The following is a 20,933-nucleotide window of genomic DNA, read 5'->3' on the forward strand; positions in this document are numbered from 1 at the left end:
TAACGATAGAATATTGGGTGAAATTTGGCGAATGGAGTAAGGGGGTTATTCTTTGCTGTTTTTCTATAATAGGTTATACGCTTGCCTATCTGTTGGTCCACTTTAGCACCAGAAAGCGTGTATGACTGTCTGTCTGTCTGTCCACCACTACCCATTTGTCCGATTGTAGGAAAAAAAGTCACAGGAAAAAAAAACACAGAAAAAAAGTCACAGGAAAAAAAGTCACAGGAAAAAAAGTCACAAATATATATTTGCATCATATTTGTTAATATTTTTATGTATCAAATATTTAGAGAGTGTAAATTAACTTAGGATTAATTAAATACATTGTAATGTGTGTAGGCTGTGTACGCATAGGAATTTTTATAATTCATCTAAAAATATTTATTATGAAGTATGTAGATTGTAATTATTTTAAACTTAAGATTAGTAGCATTTAATAGAATACTCCAAAGTCCACGTTTTTCATCGTGTTTTTTTTTTAAATACTTATATTAAATTACCGTGAAATGGTAAGTTCATCTGACTTGCTACCCTCAACTCATAGCAACAATAGTTATGTTTAGTTCAACCACCTTTACTGCCCACATTTATCACGCTCATTACATAACAAAACTTAGGATCAAAACAGAAAGCCGACAAGGTTCAAAGGCTGTCATTGACGCAATACGTCAACAACACAAAATATGTTCGGACAATGCCTACTGAGGAGAGGCCGACCAGAGAATAGCCTACGGCAAAATGTGCCTAAATTTCTTTTATAATTAACTTTTCTGCCGCCTATTTAACTAAATACGTAACAAAAGTTGAGATTGTTGTGTTAATTATCTTAGAGTATTTTTACTTACAATTGTTATAAATTATAATGCTTTTAACGTCTATAAACAATTTATGCTATCAAAAAATACAACCCACAACAATAAACATACAAAATTTTACAATTCTTAACAAATTAATAATAATATTTCTAAACAGATTTTTGTGACTTTTTTCTGTAACTTTATTTCTGTGACTTTTTTTCGGATAAAATTTTTCCACTGTGACTTTTTTCCTGTGACTTTTTTTCCGTTCACCATTTGTCCATATCAGTCCAAACAAAATTGGTAGTTGCCGGCTAGTATAGTTTTTTTTTTCGCGATACACGGTACACTAGTCCAGATTAAATAGTAGATTATCAACTTCCGATGAATGTTTTTTAGCGCGCACACCCCTTTCCTCCCCCCCCCCCCCCTACGACAGCAAGTTGAACGAGGTTAAAAACTGATGACGCACGGCAGTATTGTCAAATCCCAGTGTACCGTGGAGTAGGGTCCCCTTTCAACCCTGAGTATATTGACTTGTTTCCTTTCAAACCCCTTTATTCCCCCTCCCATTTCGTTACCCTTCACACACATCTACAAAAGGTGGTTTGATTTCAAGGTCAAGGTTATAAGAGTTTAATTTTTTTTTTTTTTTGCTGTTGCTGTGCGGTTTGTTTCATAGCAAATGAAAATCCTACTTCGTTATAATTTTATAATTTTTTAGTCGAAGTGTGCTAAGACTAACTCCTTATATTAATTAATAAAAAGCCACAAACATACATACTTTATCAACTTTCTGAACGGAATAAAAGCCTTTAAAAAACAACTGTCTTACTCTATTTACGTATACCTACTCATTGCGCTGTAATTCTGCTGTAGATTGTTATCGTGGTAAAAAAGAATATTTATATAAAACCCATCTTTCAGATTTTTTTTTCTCCGAATAAGTACTTGAAACTTCCGAAGGGAGCACTTACAACTTCCGATGGTCGGACACTGGATACAAAATATACTTTCTGAATACGTTTTTTTTTTTAAAAATATTTCCTCTGTGTAGCAGGGGGCGGGGGCGATGGACACTCACTGCTCTCCCTCCCCGGAGAGATGTCTTTAAGAAACTGGTTACATATCCTATAAATGTAGTTTCTACGTTACTCGCGACTGCTGGTTCGTAGGCATATTAATCCATTTTCATGGTACCTCATAAAGGAATAGTAGCAATCTCCACTCATCCCCCCTCCCCTCGAGCTAAATGACCGACATTTCTCGCCGTAATTGTGTTCAGCAATATGGGTCAAAAACCAGAAGCGTCGTGTGTGTTTGCTACAAGTGTTATTTTGCTAACCCCACCCCCTCCCAAACATACACACATCCCCCCCCCCCCCACCAACATACACACATCCCAAGTAAACTCCATTGTCAAATGAACTTTACCCTCAGCGTGTCTCGTTCACCCTATGACGTCAAAGCCCCCCCCCCCCCCCTTTTCCAATCACCGAAGTGTGACGAGAACTATCGTGGTCAAGGCTACGTCACGTGATCGGGCGGATGTACGGCCCGTTGTGACCCAGCGCTTTCTTTGACATGCTAATGGCGGGCCTGATTTCTGCTGCCTCCCAGCAGTGCGTTGACCCAAAAATCTGGATGGTAAAAACTGGTTTCAACCCGTCACGCTTCAAATAATGCGTTTTTATTTAGGGGGAGGAGCTTGGAGAGTTATGGGGGAAGGGGCGGAAGCAAAGTAATTTTCTTTGTAGGACCTGTATGAAGTTTCCTCTTAGTTCTTAATTTATAACGTTGGAAGGGATTCACTCCAACACAATTAAGTATTACGTATCAATTGTTATGCAACATATAGGCCGTTGACTGCTTTTCTGTTTGGATTTGTTTCCATAGCCTTTGTTCAACCAAGAACTAACTACAAGGCAGCAGTTTATTTTGGAGTTGTCTCTCCTAGAAGAGTGGCTGTCCCCAGCTATCAAGCCTCATCTGCCCGGGAGTTCGCACTCGAGACTTTTAGGTTTAGCAACTGTGAGCTTTACCGACTCGACCCCCCCCCCCCCCTAATCACCCATGCGACGAAATTCCACCCAAGTGCGACAGGCTTGAAAAGATACAATAACATGTAACTAGTTTACCGGATATTGTCAGAAAGATTTTAGCCCAATCTGCTCGGCTTTTTTGGCTACACTTTAGAATTTTTCTCTGGCCACCATATACTAGTCAATCATCCAGCTGTGAAATAGACAAAAATATCCTGGGCTGTAAAATGTGTCAAATTCACCCGCAGAATTTGCTGAGGCTTAAGTCTAATGAAGAGGTTTTGTAACAAAGGATGGAATGTTGGTTCAGGCGTATGTTACATAAACTGGTGTTGTAAAACTGAGACGTGATTGTTACAGGTGTGTGGGAGCAGGGGCCGTATAAAGGGCTACAAAACCTCAGGTTCACTAATCTTTACACTAGGTGGAATCTATACACAAAAGATTTTTATGCAGAGCGAACTACTAAAATAGCATTTGTTAGTATACCGGTGAAATGGTGTGTCATGTAGTTGCAAGCAACCTGTCGGAGACCCGTCATAATTTATACTGATGGCTATATCTTAAAATCAAAAATGCACGGTAGTTCTACCCCTTGTCCACATTAATCCTCACAGTATTGATCTAATCTTCCTCGTTTCCCGAATAGCCGTATCGTAGCAAATTTGTTCAGTCCGGTGATTAGATAATCTGGCACTTTTTGTTTAACTTTCGAACTAAGGTTTCCTAAATTTAATTTGTTCCCTTTTTATAACCGCTAAAACGTTTTGATTATAATTCGCAAAATAATTTAATTATATTAAAGGTAGGTAGCCTTAGATGTTTTAAAATTATTTTTTTATGTTAGCTATTTTCGCGCATTATTTTGCGCATATGCCAAGTTGTGCATTGCACTGATTGGAAGTAACAGATGCGCTCACTTTACGGCTAAGTAAAAAGTTAACAAGCTAATTTTAAATTTTAACGCCATTTAATTTTCTGCGCTATGACAACTCTACCTTTAAAAAGAAAAAAAAAAGATAAAGTAAAACTTTGAAAATATCACTCATTTTTAATCCTGTATAAAAAACATTCTTAAAACATCAGTCTATACAAATATCTCAAATCAAAGCATTTCACTTATCTCATTTTCTTACATACATAGTCCATCAAAATATACAAGAATATCAAGCACAACAAAACGTCATTAGAAATAAATCACTTTTGCACAAATTCCATTCATACGTTTATGTACAAAGACAAATAACCTACATTGCCAATGAAGGGAAGTTGTCTGAAAGTATGTGAATCTAGTAATACGTCTCTCTCTCCACGAAACCCCCGGGGTACCGCCGGAGTAAATATTTACGGACCTCGTCGTAAATGAAAATCATCACACTGTAGGGGAGGGGTACCAGCCACCATGTGAACCTGAAACAATTTCATTTTCATGAAGGACAGAGTTTTAAGGTGAATTTTCATGAAGGACACAGTTTTAAGGTGAATTTTCATGAAGGACACAGTTTTAAGGTGAATTTTCATGAAGGACACAGTTTTAAGGTAAATTTTCATGAAGGACAGTTTTATCGTAAATTTTTATTAGAGTCAGTTTTTAAGCTAAATTTTCATTAGGGACTGTTTTAAGCTAAATTTTCAATAGGGACTGTTTTAAGCTAAATTTTCAATAGGGATTGTTTTAAGCTAAATTTTCAATAGGGACTGTTTTAAGCTTAATTTTGTACAAGGTACATTTTTAATCAGTGACAGAGTTTTAAGGTCCAATTTTAATCAGGGACAGTTTTTAAGGTCCAATTTTAATCAGGGACAGTTTTTAAGGTACAATTTTAATCAGGGACAGTTTTTAAGGTACACTTTTTAATTAGAGACTACTCATTAAGGACAGCTTTGTAAGTAGGTTATTTTTTCGCTTTTATGAAAGATTACTAAGTTTGTAATCGGAGACTTTCTGGAGACTTACCACAAAGCAGGTAGAGTTATAGTAAATTTGCAGGCAGGCGCTTTTAGAGATCAATGTTATAGGCTTAATTTTTACTCTTTAAAAAACGTATTAGTTTTTTTTTTTTTTAAACGTATGTCATTTAAAGTGCTAATAAATATAATCGGGTCCCATTATTTTTTTTACATTTTTTAAAATAAATAATGAGACTATGACTTAAGAAAACAGCAATTTTCTAACTTAATATATTAATTTTGTCTTGTTGTACATAAGGGGGAGTGATAAAAATGTCATGAGGGGTGTGGAATATGTAACTTTATTCCGGATTGGTAACAAAAAAAAAAGCTTCCTTATCGTGACAAGACTAAAATTTAATTAAGGATGATTTATGACATTAAAATTCTTACCTGAGAGGTTGCATCCTCAGAGCCGTGTCCATACCAGGACAATAGCACAAGAAAGCTGCCAGCGCAGTTTCAAAAAACAGGCCAAAAGTTAAATAGTGATTCCTAGAAGAAAACAATGTTCCTAAATTATTGATCAAAGATTATCCTTAAAAGCAAATAACTGTTATTACGAGGAAACATTTAGTTTCTAGCGTTTAACTGCCGTGCTGGAATTTTAGTAAGGTATAAATAGTAAATAGCTAAGGTTATAAATTAGAAAGAGAAGAGTTTGTACTCACTTCATTCCCTGTTGGAAAAGTGAAAGACGTCTGGTCTTGCAGATAATTAAATCAGCCCACTGGACAATGACAATGGACACAAAGAAAGCCGAGTGGCAGGTGTATTCAAGTCTCTTGCGTTGGGCATACGTCTGGTAAGGAAAAAGTATGTAACTTAAAATATAATGAGACGCATCAGACATACAATCCTGATCAATTACTTCGGCCATTGACTGAAAGTACTCTTTATGTAACCAAGTCAGATTCGGCAATAATCGGCAATGACTGCACTCCGATGTCACCCTACATAGGTACACATTCAACGGCTGGACTGTCAGCAATAAGCTAGTTTTCAAATAATGAGCATTGGTTGGGAAGGGGTGGATTGACTAATACTTCTTTTGGCACGTGTGTATAATGCGAAGCTAGAAACAAGTTAGGTATCGCTCTGAATTATCAAATTTATTGGCAGTGTTGTTTTTTTTTTTAATTAATCTCTGAAATTGCCACTCACCCATTCTTGACCGTAGGAATCCTTTAAGTCGTTGATGCCCGGAGAGTCCCACTTTCTTCGAATACCGAGAAGGTCGCTGGTCCAGAATCCGCTCTCACCCATGATAACAATGTACACACAGAAGCCCGCAACAGCCTGCATCATACCGATCTGACCATAGGCCATGCTGATTAATCTGGGGACAACACAATTTAAAAATTTATATCTGACCAAACGCTATGCAAATTAATCTGGGAACAACACAATTTAAATTGTTAAATCTGACCAAACGCTATGTTGATTAATCTGGGAATAGAATTTAAAATCTGACCTAAGGCCATGCTGATTAATTTTAGAACAGCATAATTTAAAACTTAAAATATAATTTGAAAAACTTGATAATCAGTATGGAAAATGTAAACAAAAATATTGCTAGCAGAATGACAGTACAGCACACGTTGATAAATAATGTACAAATTGCACATGATCGCCGGACGCCAATCACAACTGATAAAAAGAGCATAACAAATTTGAGCTAACTGTGCATTATTGGATAATAGAGCTTACGACTGCTAACATTATAGTCTAGAATCACATATTCAAGCCGGTATGACGCTCCTGCATCCACCTGCTCTGATGGGTCCCTGACTTACGTTAACGAATCCAATGGGGTGGGGCAAAATACTGAACACACTATTTTCCAAGATTATTGAAACAAATGAGCTCTATTTCATCTGCCTCGTGTGTCTTATGGTTTGAACGGGGAAAAGATGATCTGTATCCTTATAGAAAAACCACTCACCTTTCGTTAACTAGTTTGTCCTTTAGCGGGTTACGCGGCATCCTTTTCATGATATCAAGCTCTGGCTGTTCGTATGCAAGAGATATAGCGGGGATAACGTCAGTCCCCAGATCAATACACAAGATGGTGATGGTACCCAGAGCCAAGGGGATGTCTGCTATGATGAAAAGGAGGAATGGAGAGACTTCGGGGATTTTGGAGGTCAGTGTGTAGGCGATGGACTTCTTCAAGTTGTCGAAGATCAATCTACCCTCCTCGACACCAGTCACAATGGAGGCAAAGTTGTCATCAAGTAAAATCATGTCTGCTGCTTGTTTGCTCACATCACTGCCGGCAATACCCATAGCAACACCTGAAAAATAAATGTAAATTACATTTAATCTTTTCCTGTTTGTGCCCGAGACACATGGAGCAGATGAAGTAGAGTTCATCTGTTTCAGTGACTTCTGCATACAATGGTGTCTGCACTATGCCCAGCCGCCTTTGTTTTCACTAACCCGGGGAGTTAGGTACTTATTAAAGCTGGGTGGACTTTCTCCGGATTCGAACTTAAAGACTTTCGGATTAGCAGTCTAGCTTTCTACTGCTAGACCATGTCGCCCCATAAATTACATTTAAACAATCAAAAAACTTTCTAAAAATGTTTTATTTTTTAATTTAAAAAATAGCCATAAGACTTACCAATATCAGCCTTTTTGAGAGCAGGAGAGTCATTGACACCATCACCAGTAACGGCCACAATCTGACCTAGTCTCTGACAGCCCTCTACGATGATAAGTTTCTGTTGTGGTGAGGTACGGGCAAACACTATCTCTGCGTGGTTCTTCAAAATGGCGTCAATCTGGGCTGGGGGCATGTCTCTCAGATCCCCACCGTGTATCACGGCCGCTCTTGCATCCCTATTAAAAAGATTGTTTAGGTCCCATAATTTCCCCAACTAGACACTTTTATTAGAGATTGTCTACAAGTAACGTTACCACCCAGGGGAATAGTTGGGGGAGGGGGTGTTAGTGAAAGTGAAAAGCGTGCTAATTTACAAACATTAAAATTATGGCTTTGGGGAGATTTGAAATAGTGAAATTTATGGCGTGAGTGTGTTTGGGGGTAGGGGTGGTCTGGTTTTTGACGAATGGTGATTGTTGTAAGTATCGAACCAACCCTTTTTTCACCCCCCCCCCCCCCAACCATTTAAGCACATAACTCACCTCGGATCCACCTGTTCGACTGGAATGCCTCTCTCAGCAGCAATGTCTTCAACAGTTTTGCTTCCTTCAGAGATGATGCCAACACCTTTGGCAATAGCCTTGGCTGTGATGGGGTGATCACCAGTGATCATGATGATCTGCAATAAAACACATGTTTTGAGATTACACAAGGCACATGTAAAGATTTAGAGTAGGTAACTTGAAGTAACATGAAAATATCCGTGGATGATCTTCAGAATGTAATAAGTTCTGATATTAACATATTGTGTATGTTATAGTTTTTTTATTGGTAGTTATTACAAACAATTCTAAGAATTACAAAGAAGAGTTCTTGTTTAGATTCTCACCTTGATGCCAGCACTCCTGCATTTTCCCACAGCATCGGGTACCGCAGCTCTGGGAGGGTCAATCATGGACATGAGGCCAACAAATCTGAGCCCAGTAATGGGGAAGTTTGGACCTTCAGGATCAAACACGTAGTTGGGTGGAAACTCATCAGAAGGGAGGACGTAATCGCAAAATCCTGCAAAAAATGTTCGATCAGTTTATACTTGTTTACCCTCTGGCGAAAGCCCCCCTCTGGCGAAAGCCCCCTCTGGCGAAAGCCCCCCTCTGGCGAAAGCCCCCCTCTGGCGAAAGCCCCCCTCTGGCGAAAGCCCCCCTCTGGCGAAAGCCCCCCTCTGGCGAAAGCCACCCTTTCTGTCATTAATTTATAAATCTTTAAACAGCTGCTTATTGCTATGTCAGTATTGTCATAACTATTTTTTTCAGAATGTATGCGTGGGTAGTTTAACCTGAACTTAACAAAAACTAACTTGATAATAACGAAGCTACTTAAATATTGGAAAGATTCAACATCTCAAGATACCTAAAACTCTCTCTCCCAGACTTCCAAGTTCCAGATAAGCCGAGTTAAAAGCTTCCCTGAATGTGTCGTCCAAAGGCTGGTCTTTTCCATGCATCAGCACGGAGGAGCACCGGTCTAAGATCCTCTCTGGGGCACCTTTCATTACCAGCAAATACCTGGGATCGTTGGGGTCCTCTGTCTCATGGATAGATACCTGGAAAAAAGTTCAGGTGTAATGAGTACCCTGGTACAAGAGGAGTCACACAAAGACTAACAAGCCCTGCGAGGGCGGTTTTTTTTTTACAATTTCAAAATGTAAATGTCAAGACTTGCATATGATTAGAAAAAATTCTATAGCTGATATTTTTTTTACAATTTCTGAAGCATTTACTTCGTTCTTAATTGTAATATTCGACTGGATTTACTGTAACACTATTACGCGTCAGCAATAGGCCATTGATTCGGATTTCAGCCTGCATTTCTTTCTGGATTGGCTTCCATTGGCTTGGTCCCGAGAACAATCTACAATACGGCAGTTGTCTGATCTTGCAGTTTTCACCTTGATGCGTTGTTGTCTACAGCCATCGAGCTTGATTTACCCAAAGGGTTCGAACTCGGGACTTCTGGGTTTTGCAAATATTAGCTCTACCTCCTAGACCACGGGTCGGCAACCTGCGGCTCGCGAGCCGCATGCGGCTCTTTTGATGTCAAGGTGCGGCTCTTCAGTTCCATGCACAAATATTAATAATTATTTTATTTTATTTTATTTTAAACTCATAAAATTATTGGTCTGCAACACTCGGTAATGAACAAGATAATACATTTTAACAATAAACACTCGCTATTCTATTAGAACTAGCCATCGGTACCCGTTTCAAGTGAATTATAGGCCTATATATTTTAAAATGTACTTGTTTAAAGAAAATAATTTATGAAATAGTTATTGGTCATAACGCAATATGCTTTACTACACGCTGAACGATATTAGTGACAAAGCAAAGAAATAACTAATTAGCTAAAAATCCGACACATTTAACATAGTCATAACACAGGAACACACTTATTAAAATTAAGTCACGCTATCGACGAGGTGCCGGCGGCTGCGCCTGTTGCAGTTTTGCCGCTGAATATAGTAATACCCCTTACCCACTATGCAGGAGGCCCGATTAAGGGATGCCAAGTGCCAACATATCCGCTCTGGAACTATGGGCGCCAAAAAGTGTATTGACGGAAATCGCACCCTCCCAGGCGCTGCCCATACGACTTTTTCAGAAACTCTCCTGAAGTGTTCTCAGCAACTCCAAAGTTTCATGACGATCGGATAAAAAGTGTCAATCCGCAATCAACTTTAATTGTCATAAAACGAATCGCTCCCTGCCGGGGCGCCACCCCTGGGAATTTGATTTTAAAAGGTGGGGAATTTTGTAAATTGTGACTTTTGGCTCTTCTGTCTCAAAAGTTGCCGACCCCTGTTCTATACGATACAGCAATGTTGCAACTTGATAGATATGTATTATATGGGTTGGTTTTTTTTGTTACTTCCCAAATACTAGTTTATACAAATAAGGGAAACAACTAAAATTATGTTATCAAATTGACAAAAAATACTAATACCCCAGTGGAAATATAATAATTATGTAAATCCTTGTTGATTTTTATTTGTTTTATTATTATTAATAAAATTTATGTAATAATTTTGTCTGCCTTAAAAAGTTTATTGATATTAATAGAAAAAATACCCCAAATTAAATTACGAAACTTGTAATTATGTAAGATAACTTCGCTTTAATAAAATGAATTCCTTAATATTAATCAATGATGGTATAGTCTAGATTAAGTTCTCAAAATATTTATACAAGATTTCTTGTGTTAACCAAATTACTCGCATGCAGTGGTCGGCAACCTGCGGCTTGCGACTTGCATGCGGTTCTTTTGATGTCAATGTGCGGCTCTTTAGTTCTATAATAATTATATTCTTTTATTATAGAAACTCAAAAAAAAAATTATACTGTAAAAACAAAAACTTTAAACGAAATTAAAAAGCAATGAGAATAGGTGGAGTAGAGTGTATATGGACAGTTGACAGCCTAGGGCATAAGGCATTAGACCCAGCCCCACAACTATGCTGTGGCCAGCTCTGTGGCAATGGTTCCAAGCTTTCCACTACCGAAGTGCTTATACAAATGTTAGTGGCTCTTTAAAGTCTGGGAAATTTTGTAGATTGTAACTTTTGGCTCTTCAGTTTCAAAAGGTTGCCGACCCCTGTCCTAGACCACGCCAACTCCAAAGCATTTACTAACCTGGTATTTGTTAGTGGAGTTGAAAGGGATTTCAACAATCTTTTTGTTGCGACGTCTGAAATCTGTCACGTTTCCAATAGACAGCTCAACACATTTCAGCAGAGCAGATTCAGAGGCGTCACCGTTACACTCCCTGTTAAAGCATGTTAGTAATATTTTAAATTAGATGGAAAAAAAAACTACGTTATGTTTAAAATGTTAGTATTTTTTAAATTTGCCTGCAATATTCACTAAATATTCACAAAAAATTTACCTTTTCAGTACTGGTACTTTTTCTTGGCCGACTTTGAACTCTGCTCGATTACATAACATACCGACTCGAGCAAGGGCAATCCAGGTGGGGTCAGAGCTTGAATAGGAAGCGGCTGGAATTGCGGAATTTAAGAAATTACGTCAGCAGTGCAATTAAGTTAATGAATGGTATTAAGTTCACGTTTAATGAATAAAACGTTTAATGATGAAAGAGAATTTTTTTTTATTTGTATAGTAGAAAAATATTATCGTTTGGATAAAGAGTAAAAACTTAATATTTAGTAAAAAAAAAAATCAAAACTTTGGCGGAAGTTTTAAGTACGATACAACTGAGTTGAATAGACAAAGATGTTTTGTGAAGTGTACCATTGTTAAAGTTATAAATTATTTATCAAAAATGTTATTGTTATACTTGTAGTTGGTTTCGTAAAATCTTTTAAAATATAAAAAAAAATTCTTTTGAAATAGTATAACAATGGTTAGCGCAGATTTTAAAATACTGAAATAAAATTTAAAAAAAAGAAAAACCCACTAACAGCACTGATTCTCGCTGGTGTCTGCCTCAAAGATCCGGCCGTTGTACCACATGTGGGCAACCGTCATACGGTTCTGGGTCAAGGTTCCAGTCTTGTCGGAGCAGATGGTCGAGGTGGATCCCAGAGTCTCTACAGCTTCCAAGTTCTTGATGAGGCAGTTTTTCTTGGCCATTCGTTTGGCGGTCAGTGTCAGACATACCTGGTCCAGGAGGGAAGAAATATTCCATGAGGGTCAAATGGAGACACTTGAGAAACGTTGGTATAAATAAAATGATTATTAGTGTCACACTACTAGATATGTTCAATACTAGATTTATCTTTTTCCCGTTCGTGCCTAAAACACTTGGGGCTGATAGTAGATGTCATCTGCTTCAGAGACCTCGACATATGAAGGGATAATGTGCTCAGCACTGTGCCCAGCCCCCTTTGTTTCCCTAATGTGAGTTAGGAACACATAAGAGTTCGGTGGACTCGGGGACATTTTACTGACTTGAACCCGGATTTGGACTCGAGACTTTCGGGTTAGCCGTCTAGAGCTCTACCGCTAGACCATGTCGTCCCACAAATACTAGATACATTGGCAATAAGTTATCTGATGTTTTAGTATTCAAAACACTAGCCGAGTGGTGAACATACCGGTGTAAAATAATGTTGAGGTGGGACTTCGTTTAGATGCTATCTTTAAACATTTTCGCAGAGCATTTTGACAGTGGCGGCACTGGGTGCGGTTAACTGAGGGTGTCACCCCCACCCTTTCCAATAATCTTGCATTTTCGGTTAAGTGTCACGTTGACCCCACTGTTTTATTATTTACACAGAGTAAAACGTTTTTAAAGCAGAGTTTCTTTCAGGCATCTCTTCGGAAGTGGGGGTGGGCTGAGCCCCCCCCCCCCCCGAACAAAATAGAATCTATTATATAGATAATATACTTTACCCCACCCCCCGAAAAGTGCACCACCTCCTTCCCCCCCCCCCCCCCCCCCAGTAAAAAAGTCTAAAACGCTTAAAGTAAACTTCAGTTGTTTTCTTTTTGTCGCCCGCGCATTCCCCCGCTTTTTGGATGTTACTGCATTTTCTTACATGTATTCTAGACTGTAATGCCTTTCTCCCCCCCCCCCCCCCCCCACATACATAATACATCTTCAAATGTTGAAACCCTACCGTGACAGTAGCCAACAAGCCTTCCGGGACGTACGCCACGATGATACCGATCAAGAAGATCACAGCGTCCAGCCAGAAATAGCCCAGGATGAAAGCGATGACGGAGAAGGTGACACCAACAAACACGGCCATGGCGGTGATGATATGGATGAAGTGAGCAATCTCTTTAGCGATCGGAGTTTCTCCCACTTCAAGGCCAGAAGCCAAATTGGCAATACGACCCATGACAGAGTTGTCGCCTGTTTTTACCACAATTCCGCAGGCGGTACCTGAAAATGATTTTAAGATTTATTTAACATTCTTTTTTAAAAAAAAAATACATTTTAATGCATATACATTTTAAAAATTGTAACATTTTAAATACACTAAAATTAATAAATAATTCTGTATCGTTGATGATAAAATATTTAACTTTTTAAAAATAGTTTTAAAATTATCACTGTAACGAATCTTAGTTATGTGGGTTATAATGTTTATTAAAGATTATCTAGTGTAATACGATAGGCTGTGTTTATTGTTTAAGACTTCATTCATTATATGGGCACTACTGTACCTACTGTAAAGTGCCCACTTAAAAAAACTAGAATAAAACAATAAAATACAAATACAAATTACCTTCTACAGCATTGGTAGAAAAGAAGGCCAGATTTCTTGTCTCAAGAGGGTTCTCGTGTGTGAATTCTGCAGTTCTAGACTGTGGCTCAGATTCTCCAGTCAAAGATGAGTTATCGACCTGAAGAATGATTTTTAAAATTACTATACAAATTTGTTGGAAGGGTTAAAGGAGAGATTGGGCGATGTGGTCGGATGATAAAGTCAACGACTGTTAACCCGAGTTCGGATCCCGGGCTCGAGTCCGTAGGACGTCCATGAGTCCACCCAGCTCTAATGGGTACCTGATTCAAGTTGGGGAAGGTGGGGAAGGTAAAGGCGGCTGGACTTAGTGTTGACCATACAACCTCTTCATACGCCTAAGTCACAGAAACTAATTCATCTGCCCTTTAAAACGCCCGGTTCGAAAGTTTACTTTCATTATAAGAGCGGGAGTAGGGGGTTACCTTGAAGCCATGGGCGGAGATGATCCTAATATCAGCAGGGACGCGGTCACCGAACTTGACCTCGACTATGTCCCCCAGCACAATCTCCTCCGCTTGGATGCTCAGCTTCTGACCACCACGTATGACCAGCGCAAACTGAAAAATAGATAGCATTCGTTAACTTCATGTCATATTACCTTTAGCGGCACCCTGCAACCACGCCGAATAACTCCCAGAGTTTCTACCACGCACCTCCCCACAAAAAACCGTCCATCTCCACCCCCTACCCCCATCCCAACGAAATATAATTGATATAGAAAATATATACTTTTACCAGTGTCCGTCCCAAACCTCACTGAAAATTTTAAGTCCCCCCCCCCCCCCAGGAAAAAGTCTGGAAGAATCACTGAGAACTCAACAGAGTTTCTTCCAGGCATCTCTTCGGGAAGAAAGTCTACCGCCCCCACCCCTCCCAAACGAAATGAAATTTATATAAAAAATACACTTTTACAAGTGTCCACCCCCCCCCCCCCACCCCGGAAAATGTTGACCGATAGACCGCCCCCCCCCCCCCCCCCAAAAAAAAAGAGAAAAAAGTCTGGAAGAAACACTGCTCCTGAACACAATTTAAAACCTCGAGTCAGACTTTAGACTTGATAAGGCTCTAGACTTAGAGTTAGGGTTATGATTTTCAGAACCCTAAAGGGTTAAATTGAAAAAGCAACCATAAGCACAACTTTTAGAATAGGTGCGCGAAAAAAATCTATTGAAAAGGGGGATTTTCCGATTGGGGCAAATTATGCTGCAATGTAGTTAACAATATATGCGAACTGCTCTCTCGGGAGATGGGGGTTGCGGGCAAAAAAATAGGGACATAAGGTCCTAGGTATTTGAGATATGGGGTCCTTTATAAGTCCAGATACTATACGTCTGTGCCAAATTTGATTGTCGGATACATAAATGGTTAAACTGTAATACAAGAAAGTGGGGACCCTTGTGTAGCTTGTAAATGCTCTACAAAATCAAACGGGCAACAACAAAAACATCAAAGTAAACCAGCCTACCTGTGGGACCATGTTCTTGAAGGAGTCCATGATTCTAGAGCTCTTCGCCTCCTGGCTGTAGGAGAAACATCCGGTAATGATGACCACAGCGGTCAGCACAATGCCGAGGTAAAGCTGGCGAGATCACGTGACATATAGTCAAAATATTTTTTCAATCAACAGGTAGTGGGGAAAATGTAAGATGGAAGGAAGCGAGAAGGTGTCAAAGAAGAATGAGTTCGTAACAAAATGAAATCAGTTTTATTAATTTTTTTATCTAGTTGGAAAATGATATTCGATTTCAAAATATTGTAATGTTTCTGTCCCCATTAATTTAAATGTTTTATTAAGGTAATTGTTAGTATTTGGCCTGGAGAATTTTTGGACAATGGCTAAGCTAGGGGAGATAAGACATAATCCTGACCTACATAACCCATTATGTTGTTCAATTATTTTTAGGTTCTATGTGAGCGCGCTTTAACTTGGGAATTATTGCCGTAAGTTTTTGTTTGGATGCGGGAATGGGGAGGGGTGGATTTTGTTACGTCATACAATGGTGGGGATAAAGGTAAAAAAATTTACTAAAGCATAAAACAACGTGACTTCATTTTCTGACGACATTTACCCCTGACGTTATTTTTTGGCCTGGAGTCAATTTTGGACAAGTGCTAGGTTAGGGGATGGTCTAGACATAATCCTGACCCTAATGCTAGCTGTATACATAAATGTGTGAGAGCTTTAGTTTTGGAATTCTTAAAAGATGAAATTGATGAAAAGGGCAATTTTTCTTGTTTGGAGAGGAGAATATAGTTTACGTCACATACTGTTGTGGATTGGAGGTAAAATTAAATATAAAACATCGTGACGTCATTTATGGGCGACCATCTTCCAACCCCCCCCCCCCATACACACACACCTTTCCCAATTTAAAAAAAAAAACTTACATTGTCACCGGCGGGATCTTCGTTCTGTAAGGCTTGGATAGAATAGGCAATGTAGCACAAAATGGCACCAATCCACAGCAGGAGAGAGAACCCAGTGAACAACACTTTACAAAACTTTACCCATTCTGGTGTTGTCTTTGGTGGGGTCAGTTGATTTGGTCCATCTCGTGCCAAAATTTCTTTTGCCCTCTCTGGTGTATGGCCCTGTAATTTTAAAAAAAAAGGTGTTTTAATAAAATGACACTGCCGCGTATGTATATGAATGCTGTATTTCTACTAGACGAAATGGATTTTTTAAACTGTTCCCTGGTTCTTTCTCCCTCCGTTTCTTTCAGGTAAATCTACCTCCCCTCTCCCCAACATTCACTACCACATCACCCCCGGACAAAATAGAAAAAAAAATGTATAAATTATATAGAGAATATAAAGTTTTCTACTATTGCCCCCCCCCCCGCGGAATTTTCAAGTAAAAACCCCTCCGTTATTTTAACGAAGCCCCCCCCCCCCCCCCCCAATACCCGGATGAAATATCTGACAGAAACCCTGCTAAAGAGAATTATTTGCTGTAGCACTGCCCACAAGTTCGGCGTCCTGCAACAGCACAATTCACAGGGGGGGGGGGGGAGATGATGAAAGTGCATACGACTGCTAAACCAGCTCTGGTGGGTAACTCACTCACGTACGCTGGGTGGGTACCCGACTCTCGTAAGGGAAAGCAAAGGCGGCTGGGATATGCCGCAGTCACAGAAACAAGTTCCCCAAATAGACCGACAGGCTCAAAAGTGTTCTTTTCCCCCTACCAGCAAACACTTTAGACCCGGGGGTTTCCGCCAATCGCCAAACTGGTGACATTACAGATTAGCATAGGCGCGGTCTAGACCACTCTGTCGCCTGTGCTCCTCCCCCCCCCCCTGTATTAAAAAAATATAGCACAGACGCGGTCTAGAACACCGTCCCCCTGTGACGAACCCCCACACCCCCGTATGTAAAAAATTGTTATTAAGGGGCAGGTAACTCACGTTTGTCGGATCCACACACAGCCGCCTGCACAGCTCGTCCAGGGGAATCCTGTGCTCGTCCATCACCAGCTCCTGCTTTAGGTCGTCCATCTTATCTCTCTCCTTATCCTTCTTCTTCTTCGTCCTCTCATCCTCCGTGTGGGCGACCGTGTATTGACAGCTGCTGGACCCGTGGTCATCCTGGGTTAAGAAATGTAACAATTTTAGCTTTTTTTTAATATTGATTGCCAAATACCAATTTTGTAGGTAATTTTTTTTAAAGTATTGTCACAGTTACCAATTTTGTAAATAATTTTTTTAAAGTATTGCCGCAGTTACCGATTTTGTAGATAATTTGTTTTTAAAGTATTGCCGCAGGTAACTTTGTACTTTCTAGTACTTTCCGTAACTTAAGTCAAAAATTACAAAGATGACTCCATTAATTACCCCCAAACACACAAATAACCCCTTATTAATTAACCCCCACACTCACGTTAAATAGCCCCTAAATTCCTATGTATAAAAATAACCGTATACATCTTTATTTTGTAATAACCCCATGTTTGAATAACCCCAAAATATACCCTCGGTAATTAATCCAGTATATAATTATATTTAATTACGCCACACATCTTTAGTTTTTAATAAACCCATGTTAAAATAACCCCATAACATAAAATACAAGCAACCACCGCCAGCGACATCTACGTCAAGAGACCATTATGTTCCCCCTATAATAACGACCAGTTTATTTTCCACTATATGCGCAGTTTACATAACTGTGTACATGATTGTTGAAGAGAAAATAACTTCGTATAACTATGCTATTGAAAGGGGATGGGGGAGGAAGAACGGGAATAGAAAAGGATTACTAAGTGACAAAGAAAAGGGGTGAATTATTTTTTTTTCCTGTTAAATTTATATTCGACGAGGGAAGACAATCGAATTGTTAAGTGGGTTAAAAAAATTATGATTGAACGAATCCCAAACTCCACTTCTTGTTTTTTAACAATAGAAGCCTACATGTATTACCAAGATACTTTTTACATGAAATTTTAGTTTTGAAATAATCGCAACTAGATTAAGAAATTGGGAACTTTTCACCAAGAGATTAAATTATATATGAGTAACTTAAAATGTAAAAAAAATTAATTCACAAAAAAATGAAATATTTTATTTTTCTTTTATGCATGCAACCCATTATGTCAAAATAAAGAAAATAGTAAGCTTTTAATGCACACCTTAATCTAACCACGAATGTTTAAAAAAATATTTGTATTCATTTGTAAGCTGAGAATAAAAAAAAAACAAATTTAAAACATGTTTGACGGGTTTGTTTGTCAAGAAGTATACATGTATGGTGAATATTGGTGAATATGTGCCCTAATTATAACAAACATATTCTTAAAGAGGAAGAAAATACCGTCAACTTCACCGCAACCAGACTATTCAAAATGAATTTAAAAATTTCAAGATTTTTACACCGTTGGTCATAGCGCTAACCACACTATCTTTTCATATGCCGAGGTCACAGAAACAGGTGAACTCTACTTGCCCTATGGACCGTCAGGTTCGAAAAGGGAATGTTTTAAATCCACCGTGGAATCATGATTAAAAAAATTGGTGGCCTCATCTCTTAGCATTATTAAACGATTAAGTTTCATAGAGTGCTTAATATAAAAAATGTTACGGAAAAACGAACCTTAAAACCCTTGTGAACATTTTTTTTTAAATTTAGTTTGGTTTTTTATAAAAAAAAATTATCTTCAATAAAAATAGTAAAATGCTACTATTTGGACAACAAAACGCAAAACTAATTTTTCGCACACCTCTCCCCTCCTCTATTTCCACACACTCCCTTTCCTCACCCCCCCCCCCTTGATTAGTGTACAGGTACCAGCGATAAGAACCCCAAAGACGTGTGCCGTCACTTTGGGTCAGGAGGTCTGGGTGTCAAGAAAGGTCGGTTTAGAAAAAAAAATATTTTAAAACAAGCATCGACATCCTACTCGGATAAGATAAAAAAATTATTTGAAAACTTAGACGCACATAACTTTAAAAAAAAATAAAAAGCTATTCAGATATATAGAAAAATTCGGAGGTTTTAAAAGCCAATTAAGCACCGAAACCAGTTTCGAAGTGTTATCCCTAATCCCCCCCCCCCCCCCACACACACACACCCACCCTAAAAAAGCCGTTTGCTTTAACGCCATGAAACACAATTAAATTAAATTAGACCCATGTGATAATTAAATTAGGCCCATACGAACTGCACACAACCAAATGCACAACTGAGGTAACAATGAACAAACCTGTTTCCTAACCCTACCCCACGTCATGGCTAATGACGTCAAGACACGTGCGAGATTTCGAGCGACCTCTATAACGTCTGCAACAGCCGACGCCACCCAAGTCTAATCAACTGCAGCAGGGGCGCTCTGTTCCGATTCAAGTTTCAAAATCTGAGTCGAGTTTTGATCGTATGCCTGTCCACATCAATGTGCCACCGGGTTTTATACCCCTGACGTGTCATCAATTAACGACATCATATCCAGTTCAAACCAGTATTTACCGGAATCTTAATTCCCATATATTCTCCCACCCCATCATGCCTAAAGACAAGCCCCCCCCCCCCCCTCCCCCCAACAAGCTTTTACCTTTCCGTACCTTAATGGAAAGGGGTGGAGCTTCCTACAGCCAAAAAAACTGCAGCTAAATTCTTTTCTACACATCTTTTTTAAAATTGTAGAGTAAACTATTTTAAAGAAATGGACGGAAGGGGGCCTAGACCCTTACCATAAAAAAAATAATATCCAATGCTTTTTTTACGCATTTAACCATTGTGGAGAAAAAATGTTTAAAAGAATATCTTTGAGTAAAAAAAATTAATGTAAGCTATTTAGTAGAGTCAAATACACGGTCACTCAAAAAATCTTTACATAGGCCTACATGATTTGAGACCATTTAACCAATAGAGATAAAACTGTTTCAAAGAATGTCTTAGTGAGTGAAAAGTTTGTTTTGAAAAAAAACTTGGTTTTATTTAATGGAAACTGTTTAGTCGAGTCAAATACACGATCACTCAAAACAATCTTTACATACACACATGATTTGTGATCATTGATGTGTATTTTGGAAGCAGGAGAATCAGTTTTAATTTTAAAACGCCACGTCTTTTGTGTAGGCTTTTTACTGAGTGAATTTGATCACGCGGTCCGCTAAAAATAAGTGAATACAACTGACCAATTTGATCCATTTTAAATAAACTGACCCACACTGGCCGCTTTGTATACTGAAAAACCAATTTGTTTTGGTTGGTATATGGCATACATGTAACATACACATCTCATACAAAAACAATGAAAGCATGATAAATAAGGGGTCCTCTGCATTATAAATGTAACTTTAAAAAAAACTTAAGTACCACTGCGATTACAAGCAAGGAAGTTTTAAACGATTTCAATAAATGCGTTAAAATTATAATCCCATCTAAAGTACTATTATCTAGCTATTGGCCAAGAATCTAAAACTAGTTATATGTGCAATGTGATATGCGAAACTCGAAAGTGGTAAAATGCGACATTTATGCGAAAACACCTAATAGGCTTAGAATCCGGTAAAATGCGAAGATGTCTGGAAAATTACCCGTCCCCCAACCAGAAATTAGTTTCCGTTGTTGGTAAATTAGATTAATTAAACTAATGTCAATCGTGTCTAATCAAACCACCAGGTATTTGGGTAAATGTGCGAGTTAAACTACGAACAAACCTGCTTCCCAACTCTACCCCAAGTCATAGCTGGTGTTGTGACGTCAAAACTCCTGAAAGGGTCTTAAGTCCCCTGTACGCGGCTTCACCCCTCGAGTTGAAGTCT

At 38.7% G+C, this 20,933-nt stretch overlaps 1 protein-coding gene across 1 annotated transcript; it reads right to left on the minus strand.

Moving 5' to 3' along the window:
* Positions 1-3,892: 3,892 nt before the first annotated feature.
* LOC131927080 (sodium/potassium-transporting ATPase subunit alpha-like) lies at positions 3,893-17,258 on the minus strand. Its single transcript, XM_059282738.1, has 18 exons — positions 17,082-17,258; positions 16,063-16,266; positions 15,140-15,253; positions 14,097-14,231; positions 13,654-13,771; positions 13,039-13,307; positions 11,878-12,076; positions 11,343-11,454; positions 11,090-11,222; positions 8,811-9,003; positions 8,290-8,465; positions 7,943-8,079; positions 7,419-7,636; positions 6,738-7,089; positions 5,957-6,131; positions 5,464-5,594; positions 5,186-5,287; positions 3,893-4,252 (listed from the first exon to the last, which is right to left on the minus strand). The coding sequence occupies exons 1-18, from the start codon at positions 17,169-17,171 to the stop codon at positions 4,132-4,134; spliced, it is 2,979 nt and encodes a 992-aa protein (XP_059138721.1). The 5' UTR covers positions 17,172-17,258; the 3' UTR covers positions 3,893-4,131.
* Positions 17,259-20,933: the final 3,675 nt, after the last annotated feature.

The sequence above is a fragment of the Physella acuta genome, unplaced genomic scaffold, assembly GCF_028476545.2.
Source record: "Physella acuta isolate Inbredline_101_S28 unplaced genomic scaffold, ASM2847654v3 ptg001371l, whole genome shotgun sequence".
In the NCBI taxonomy this organism is placed as follows: Eukaryota; Metazoa; Mollusca; class Gastropoda; family Physidae; genus Physella; species Physella acuta.

Bases quoted from the DNA above. Each gene is read 5' to 3' on its own strand.
- LOC131927080 (XM_059282738.1), bottom strand. From the start codon at position 17,171: ATGGACGACCTAAAGCAGGAGCTGGTGATGGACGAGCACAGGATTCCC. The intron at 15,254-16,062 runs GTAAGTTTTTTT...TGATCTCGCCAG, and splicing joins AAGATCCCGCCGGTGACAAT to CTTTACCTCGGCATTGTGCT. The intron at 12,077-13,038 runs GTAGGGTTTCAA...CTCCTGGACCAG, and splicing joins GCTTGTTGGCTACTGTCACG to GTATGTCTGACACTGACCGC.